Genomic DNA, 9040 nt, shown 5'->3' with positions numbered 1-9040 from the left:
TCAAACTTTCTGTAGGAGCTATACTTCCTCCATGATGAAATGGCAGTGCTGTACAAACCGAACATAGCTTCCCGACCTTCTACCCGATTCACTACAGTATATATAGACTTGCATGTTTTTGCCTGTTACTTCCTCCTATCCAGTTCACACATGACAAAAGCAGGATTGGGCCCCTCGCGGGTATTCCCCGAACGGAACAAAGAATATCATTTTGTCATAGAAGTACTTGAAAACTGAAGCAAGGCCAATGAGTTGGTTTTGTTCATGAGTGTCACTAGCTGGCACAGACTGCGAACAACCATACAAATTCAAAAATAGTTGCGATTCATGTTCATAGTTGTCCAGTTTGATTTGTCTCTTGAAAATCTAGCCGAGTTCGCGACATACATTTTAAACTTGTCCTTCAATACGCCATACTGTCACTTGAAAATCTACCCTTTCCTCTGCATTGTTCAACCATGCATTATCATACGGGCAGGATTCGACCTTTGGCGTTAATGTTGAGTGCTTGCATACTGTATTATTCACAAGTGAGCAGTGTGTTGGCAGGCGATCCAATGTCTGGGAAAGCCGACATCAAAATGCAGAAAGGTAAGTACTGGTATTGTTTTATGTACTGGCATTAACTGTACTTTATTTACATTGTACATACAACCCAGCAGTGCATTTGGGAAGGCCTGGGCCGCCTGTGGTACGAGGTGGGGGTGGGCAACACAGGGAGACACTAGTGGGGCTTAGCGGAGCTCCGTCCCTCCGAGTGGAAGGACAGGTATAGGGCCGCCAAGAGAGTCTGAGCACGCGGAAGCAGTACCGGTCGAGAAGTTTCATGATTTCGGGACATTGTTTACAAATGTTCATATCTCTGCAGGGAAGTTATGTTTGAAACTATGCTTTTATTCCTTCCTCCATGGTTTATATTACACTAAATCAACCCACGGACTCCATGATCAACCTAATCGAAGGAGGACAAAAAAACGATTTAAGACAGTCCAACCCAACAACGTAATCGGGGAATCCCCAATCTATTGCGCAATGACATAAATGAAAGATAACTTTCGTGTCACTCAATCCGCAGTTCAACCTTACTTGCTAAATCATGATACAACTCATCATCACGCATACCGCATACGTACTTCATGATGTGTTTGGTTGATATTCAAGTGTAACATATTATGCGTTGAACCATACATAATGTTCATTATGTGAGCCACTAAGCCTAGAGTAAGATATAACATTTTTGGGGCAAGCAGCTAGAAGGCGTAACAGTAATTTTTTCCGTTTTAAATGTTTTATAGCTATATAGCTATAAAATAAAACTTGTTGTTGCAACCATGCAAAGAACCCATTCACCCTATTCTGAAAACTGCACCCTTTTTGTGAGAAGAAACGTAACACAGTGCGGTGAAACAGGTGGGAAGAGAGGGTTGGCAAGAACAGTAAAAAGTGGCCCCCTCCCCCCCCCCCCGTAACTTTCAAACCCAAGTGAGATTATTTTCCTCTGATATTTATATAATACAGAACCCGCCTGCAGCAATTTGACCTTCGTCACCAGAGCTGAGTGGGGTGCCATACCCCCAAAGAAACGGCAGGACATGGTGCTCCCAGTCGGGTACTCAGTGGTCCACCACACTGCCTCAAAGCAGTGCTCAACCCAAGAAGAGTGCTCAAAACTTATGCGCTCCTTCCAACACTTCCACATGGTGACACGAGGTGACTTCAATATTACATAATTAGACTTTCTCTATTAACACAGTCCTTGAATTACACACTGTTCCTGGATGGAGGCCATGGCCTCCAGTCCATTGCCCCTGATCTTAGCCTTGGTGCCCCTTCAAATTGTCCCTTTGACTAAAAGATTTTCCACTGGATGGAAGTGCCCCTTTGCAAACATTTAAATTGATTTGCCCCATTCATTCAAAGATGAAACTCCAGGCCTGTATACCTTTAGATATACTGTGTTTATATATAATATAATCATGATTTTGGGGGTTAAAAAATTTACTAGAGTGGGATTCGAACCAACGACCTCCGGATTTTGGAACAAAGAATTTACTAGAGTGGGATTCGAACCAACGACCTCCGGATTAACGTGCACGTTAATCCAGAGGTCGTTGGTTCGAATCCCACTCTAGTCAATTATTTGTTCAACCCCCAAAATCATTTCAAAATTTACCCAGTCAATTTCCCTTGTGGTTTATATTGATATAATATAATAATGATACACTATTGTACAATAATTCCCTACACAGTTCACTGTAAAAACAATAGTCAATGTGAACCAAGTATACTAGCCATAAAACCAAAGCATGCATGTACAACTGAAGGATCAACAGTGAGTTAAAAACAAGTTCAAAACATTTTCAATTATTGGATGGACCAAGCACTGAAGTAAAATTGTTGTTTGGGATTTCCAAGTTGTAGCCTTAAAAAATACCTTTGTTCAGATCACATGAAACACCATGTGGCATTACAGGCCTGTTGGTTCGTTTTTGAAAGGGCAAGGGCACCATGGCATGTACACTATTTTCTCAGGCCTGGAATTTCATCTTTGGAAGGGCAATACAGTTTGCAAAGGGCACTTCCAATGACAAATCTGAAAGTCAATGGGAAACATTTTGAAGGGGCACCAAGGCCAAGACCAGGGGCAACGGAGGCAATGGCCTCCGTGGCCTGGGTGTAATTCCAGACCTGATTTATACTGAAGCTTCAACGGCACCAATCCGTGAAGTATATCAGGCCTGGCAAAAGGTATTAATATTCCATGTTTTTGATTGTTATATCCAAGGATGGGATGACATAGCATACAACTTTCTGATCGGTGGTGATGAGAAAGTTTACATAGGGCGTGGTTGGGACACAGTAGGAGCACACGCTGGATCTACTTATTACAACAGTCACTCAATCGGCACATCCATCATCGGAAACTACAATGACATCCTGGTATAAAGAATAGTCTACTCATTCTTAAATTAATGTTTAACATAAGTAATAAAGTTACAGCGTGCCTTGGCCTAGCGGTTCAAGCCATTGGACACTTTCGAAACAGAAAAACAATTCACAGATTTACAAATAACTTACAAGGTTTACAGAAGGTAATGGTGAAAGACTTCTCTTGAAATATTATTCCATGAAATGCTTTACTTTTTGAGAAAACATTAAAACAATTATTCATTCTTGATATCGAGAATTACGGATTTATTTTAAACACATGTCATGACACGGCGAAACGTGCGGACACAAGGGTGGATTTTTCCGTTATTTTCTCCCGACTCCGATGACCGATTGAGCCTAAATTTTCACAGGTTTGTTATTTTATATATAAGTTGTGATACACGAAGTGTGGGCCTTTTGACAACACTGTTTACCGAAAGTGTCCAATGGCTTTAAGAGCACCGGATTCAAACTCTATCACTCTGATGAACAGTGTGGGTTCGAGTTCCAGTCGTGATACCCATGTCCTTAAGCAAGACACTTAACCACGATGCTTCGTCCTTCGGATAGGACGTAAAGCCGTTGGTCCCGTGCGTTGTGTAACGCATGTAAAAGGGCCCTCTGACAAAGACTGGCAAACCATTACATTGTGCTCAAGAAGTAGGTCTCAGTGACAGATATGATACGAAGTCACGATTAAACCAGAAGACATACATTTTAACATACAGCTCGTATTTTATTTTATTTCTACAGCCAACCCCCGGTGTACTTCAGGTTTTAAAGGATCTGAATGAGTGTGGTGCCAAGTCAGGCTACATGACCTCAAGATACGTCCTTCGTGGCCACCGTGATGTCAGGCAACTCGGCCCCACAGACTGCCCAGGCGAGACCCTATATAAAGAGATCCGAACATGGCCTCACTACCTCGAGTCGGACAAGACATCCCATCCAGAGTCGGACAAGACATCCCATCCGGATGTTTAGGACGTTGTAAGATTCAGTTTCCGAATCTGATGTTCCTCTTAAAAAAAAAACTACAATAATTAGGGACTAAAGGCCCGGTCCCACTAGGGATGTACCAGAACGTAAACGAAAGGACATACGGAAACCTAAAAATTTCGTCCATGGGTGTGCAGTAGGCCGCATCTGATAAGCCTGTACGTGTCACATGGGTACCTAATTATTCCATTTGGCGTACGCCCAGTTCTGAATAATGAGCAATGAACAGTATACTGGATACATACCGCCCATTTGGGTAAATGGGGGGGGGGGGCTGCGCTATGTGGTTTTCTTTCTAAATAATAGCCTAATCCCGATGGTATAGCTCCATGGACGCGTTTACACATTGCGAAGGGAAATATTGTTTCCCCCGCTTTAGCCATGTGTCTTCGTTTCGTGCATGTGACCTAATAATAGTGACCCTTGTTTTGTTTTCTCAGGGAAGTAATGTTTAAATTTCAACTTCAAACATTCAATTTCGAGGAGATTTTACATCCGAGTTTTGTTTCTAAAACATCCCTTGACTCCCCTGAGAAAATCGGAATGTGCATTCAGCTCCTTAGATACTTGAGTGGGAGTGGGGTGTATGTGGGGTATACATTTACTCGAGGGACACACAATCCATGAAGAAATTCATGTAACCAATAAATTAACATAAAACTAAAAAATTCACACAAAGCATAAAAGATGGGGGGGGGGGTCTACAGAATTCTACCCTAAATAGTTCCGGGGGTACAGGGAGTCGGAAATGAACATTGCGGGATATTAGGTCCCGACCTTAAATTTCCATCACTTCGGAGTTGTTTGCCCATTGGCATGGGACTGAAAGAATATGTCCAGATTTGCCTCATAACAAGTATACGCGGCTCCCCTTGACATCAGTTGCGATAGAAAGCTTCCGACGCCCCGCCTACTTTTAATACGAGTCCAGCAACTTACACATAGGCCTACAATAAAACACTCCAACTTTGTTCGTTTTACATTTGGTATTTTAAGATAGGCCTATATATTTTTACGATAATACGGTACTAGACCCTATACAAAACTTATACTCACTAATGTCACAATCCAGTTTGCATACCGATGAACAATGCAATGCGAAAGAATAGGCAATTGGTTTATATTATAATGAGTGCTATTATGTCAATGTCTGTCACGCTTAATAACACGTATTATGTAAACTGTTGTTGATTAAAAAACAAAAAATAGCCTTACTGTTGCCTAATTTGCCACAAAAATCTATACGGTCTTTTTGGCCGGCGCTTTATGACATCTTTGGGTGGGGTTTTTCGCCTTTCGTAAAACATTGCGATCAAAGTGGTTGGCACTTAAAGTCAGTGGACACTATTAGTAATTACTCAAAATATTTATCAGCATAAACCTCACTTGGTAACGAGTAATGGGGAAAGGTTGATGGTATAATACACTGTGAGAAACGGCTCCCTCTGAAGTGACGTAGTTTTCGAGAAAGAAGTAATTTTCCACAAATTAGATTTTGAGACCTCAAGTTTAGAATTTGAGGTCTCGAAATCAAGCATCTGAAAGCACACAACTTTGTGTGACAAGGGCGTTTTTTTGTTTCATAGTTATCTCGCAACTCCGAAGACCAATCGAGCTCAAATTTCCACAGGTTTGTTATTTTATGCATATGTTTGGATACACCAAGTGAGAAGACTGGTCTTTGGCAATTACCAATAGTGTCCACTGTCTTTAATTCGTGAAAATGCCAAAGCCGCGGGTGTCCCAAGGGAATTCTGTCCCGGAGACTCTGTCCCCAATATAAATGGGAAATTGGCATGATGGAGTAGAGGAGATTGATTCAAAAGAGAGCGCTATCAGAAGAAGTTGACATAACCTAGTTCGCCAATTACCAGCCATACACAGAATTTCCTGCCGTACTGGAGCCACACTGTGCCATCAAAGCAGTCGCGTATAAGAGATATAACAAACTATTTTTGGCTCTTCTGTCATAAAACGCTATGGTTTTTAATGGTTTAATTGTTCTTGGGAGGCGAGCCTTTCACCAACTTAACATTATTCAGAGCCTATACGATTTGAGACCCATAACTTCGTTCGTTAGATATAGCGTTCAACGAATTTACCCAAATAGTTGAAATCGTGCATTTTCCTTCCGATTTGTTTTAGTGTTTGAAGTGGCACTTCGTGAAACTGCTGACGAGTTATTGGAAACCGTCCAACCCGGATCCTTCCAGTTCAAAAAGACCCAAGCCAGCTCGGGTGGGGGCGATAATCGTATTTTGCAAGCAAAGTTGTAGCCAGAAAACAAAGGGGGGGGGGCTTTAAAAAATTACGGCGTGGGGTCCGGTTTTTTTTCTCGAATGTTTTCCCCTCGATTTGTTTTCGTCTACAGGCTAAATCAAATGAGACATTACGTCATGGGGACTTTCCCGAAAATCTCCATACAATCCCAGTTTCAACTCGGGGTTAATAACTTGACTGCAAAAGTAACAAAGTGCAGTTAAAAAAACATGTAAATATTGCAAACGTCAGCATAACTTTTTCCCACACTGAATTGTTTTTGTTTGTTTGTTTGCACTTTATTTACTTTATTGTTTTCGTGGCGGATTCAAGCTAGACAGATGCAGAATCAGGATATATAATAGGCCGTAGGTTTAGACCTTTATGCGCACTGCTTCATAATAATTGTTTATTATTACACTTCACTATTAAAATGATATTATTTTGTATCAAATGATATTGTTTCGAATAGTCAGCTTCATTGGGTGTTGGTGGTGTTTTTCGATATCCATTCTTTCGGGTGTATCCATTTTTAAAAAGACTTTAATCATCCATTGACATTATACTATAAAGGCAATAACCAATAAGTGACTTTTTGCAGTATTTATGCTATATTACTGTAAGGCCCATATACTGGAACTCGTACTTGGAGATCTGAGTACTTGTATTCTGCTGTTGGAAATGGGTACTCGATTATAAGAGTACTTGGTACTTGAACACACTGTACTCTTAATACTTGGTACTCGTGCCCAGGTACTATCCGGTGACTTTCGTAATCGATGTCGTCCAGTGAGCCATACTCGGCCAACGCGTATTTTTGAATATACTGAAAACTTTCCCCTTCTATGATCAACCTCAGAACCTGCTTGCAGCAATTTGACCTTCGTCACAAGAGCACAGTGGGGTGCCATACCCCCAAAGAAACGGCAGGACATGGTGCTCCCTGTCGGGTACGCCGTGGTCCATCACACTGCCTCAAAGCAGTGCTCAAACCTAAAAGACTGTTCAGTACTGATGCGCTCTTTCCAACACTTCCACATGGTGACACGAGGTGGGTAACTAAACATGTATATCGCTCTCTATACTAAGTAATAGCTCTAAAACAAAGGCGAATCTCTCAACACAGTTTTAGAAGAAGATCTGGACTTCATGATAGCATGTTTTGTATTCAGCTCAATGGGGAAACTCATTAAAAAAAAATTACATGTTATTGAGCCTGCACTGTGAATTTCACCAACTTTTGATATGAATGAACTGGTACATCTATAAAACTTGCTCATTTCTTGTGTGAACCTTGAATTTATAAGGACATATATGTGTCTTGCCGGCCAGAAAGGCCCTTGAATGTACACGGTCGCTCTTTTTGAACACAAAGATGTTGGTTGAGACAGGCATTGTTCAAGTTCCCTTCAAAAGCACAAAATTAGATTATTCTTCAGAAAAACAAACGCAAAGCAATGTTATTTTCAGATTTGAGAATGTATATTAAGTTGCAGACCACGCAAGGTACAATAAGATATAAGATCTTATTGTAGCTTCCTATTTTATGGTCAATGTTTTGTTTGTCATTCCAAGGTTGGGATGACATTGGATACAACTTTCTGATCGGAGGCGATGAGAAAGTTTACATAGGGCGTGGTTGGGACACAGTAGGAGCACAGGCTGGGTCTATTTATTACAACAGTCACTCCATTGGCACATCTATCATCGGAACCTACACCAAAATCCTGGTTAGTCCGGTCTAAAAACATTTTTTAAGGGCTCTGAACACGTTTGGTAAAGTACTCAAATATGTATCAGCATAAACACTTACAAGGTAACTAGCAATGGAGAGCTCCAGATAGAAGACATAAATCATTGTGAGAAACGACCCTCTGAAGTGAGGTAGTATTTGAGAAAGAGGTAAAATTTCTCACTCAAGTATTTGAATCAGAGAAAGATCAGGACACTGAAGCCTATCTCTCCTCAGGCATCTGAAAGCACACAAATTTGTGCGACAAGGGCGTTTTTCTGTCATTATTTTCTTGCAATTATTTCGATGACAAAGTGAACCAAAGTGTTCACAGATTTGTTATTGCATACATAATCATGTTGGGATACACCACCAAGTGAGAATACTTGTCTTTTACAATATTATTACCAAAGGTTTCCAGTGCCTATGTATAAAGTTAACATTAATGTTGTTGCGGAAAACATGAAAACGTAAATGTTTACGTAGTATGACATCATAAATAACGGTTTGCAATGTGTTCTCTTTCTAGCCAAGTCCCGGGGTTCTGCAGGTTTTAAAGGATCTGAATGAGTGTGGGGCCAAGTCAGGTTACATGACCTCAAGATACGTCCTGCGTGGCCACCGTGATGTGAGGCAACTCGGTCCCACGGAATGCCCAGGCGAGACCCTCTATAAAGAGATCCGAACATGGCCTCACTACCTCGAGCCCTACAATATTTAGGATCTTATTCAAGTCTCAGCGTATTGTACGCAATTTCTTTTCTTGTTTTCACAAATTGATTGCTTTATGTTTTTCGTGTATTTTTCTAGGATTTAAAAACCTGAATCATCAAACTAATTAGGCATACAGCATAAACAAAAACTATAGGCGCGGTTTTTTAATACAATTCCCGCAATTAATAAACTACACGGTGATGTCACATTTTTCTAACGAAACGATTGCCTTTTTTTGTAAAAAAAAAAGAGTGCATCTTGAGTAAACGTGTGTACGCAATTATACATTTTTAAGATAACGATTTAGTGTGAGCCTGATTGTTTTCAATAAATAAGTTTGAATTTTCAGAAAGGGCAATGGAGGGGGTGTTTTCAATTTTAAAGTTGTAATCCCAAAGCAGATGA

The 9040-nt window shown here is 40.8% G+C and overlaps 1 protein-coding gene across 1 annotated transcript; it reads left to right on the top strand.

The window, feature by feature from the left end:
• The first annotated feature begins 129 nt into the window (after positions 1–129).
• On the top strand, positions 130–8983 carry LOC117290480 (peptidoglycan-recognition protein LF-like). The gene is made up of 9 exons (XM_033771898.1): positions 130–591; positions 1519–1710; positions 2786–2940; positions 3685–3909; positions 4371–4374; positions 6076–6183; positions 7049–7240; positions 7765–7919; positions 8451–8983. Exons 1-9 carry the CDS (start codon positions 459–461, stop codon positions 8640–8642), a joined length of 1356 nt encoding a protein of 451 aa, XP_033627789.1. The 5' UTR covers positions 130–458; the 3' UTR covers positions 8643–8983.
• Positions 8984–9040: the final 57 nt, after the last annotated feature.

This window comes from Asterias rubens, chromosome 5 (assembly GCF_902459465.1).
Source record: "Asterias rubens chromosome 5, eAstRub1.3, whole genome shotgun sequence".
Lineage (NCBI taxonomy): Eukaryota > Metazoa > Echinodermata > Asteroidea > Forcipulatida > Asteriidae > Asterias > Asterias rubens.
Note: the sequence above shows the minus strand (reverse complement) of the source record. Positions and strands in the feature narration are given on the sequence as shown.

Excerpts from the sequence above, each read along its gene's own strand:
- LOC117290480 (XM_033771898.1), top strand. The coding sequence starts at position 459 with ATGCATTATCATACGGGCAGGATTCGACCTTTGGCGTTAATGTTGAGT. Across the intron at positions 6,184-7,048 it reads CTCGGGTGGGGGCGATAATC|AACCTGCTTGCAGCAATTTG; the intron begins GTATTTTGCAAG and ends GATCAACCTCAG. Across the intron at positions 7,920-8,450 it reads GAACCTACACCAAAATCCTG|CCAAGTCCCGGGGTTCTGCA; the intron begins GTTAGTCCGGTC and ends TTCTCTTTCTAG.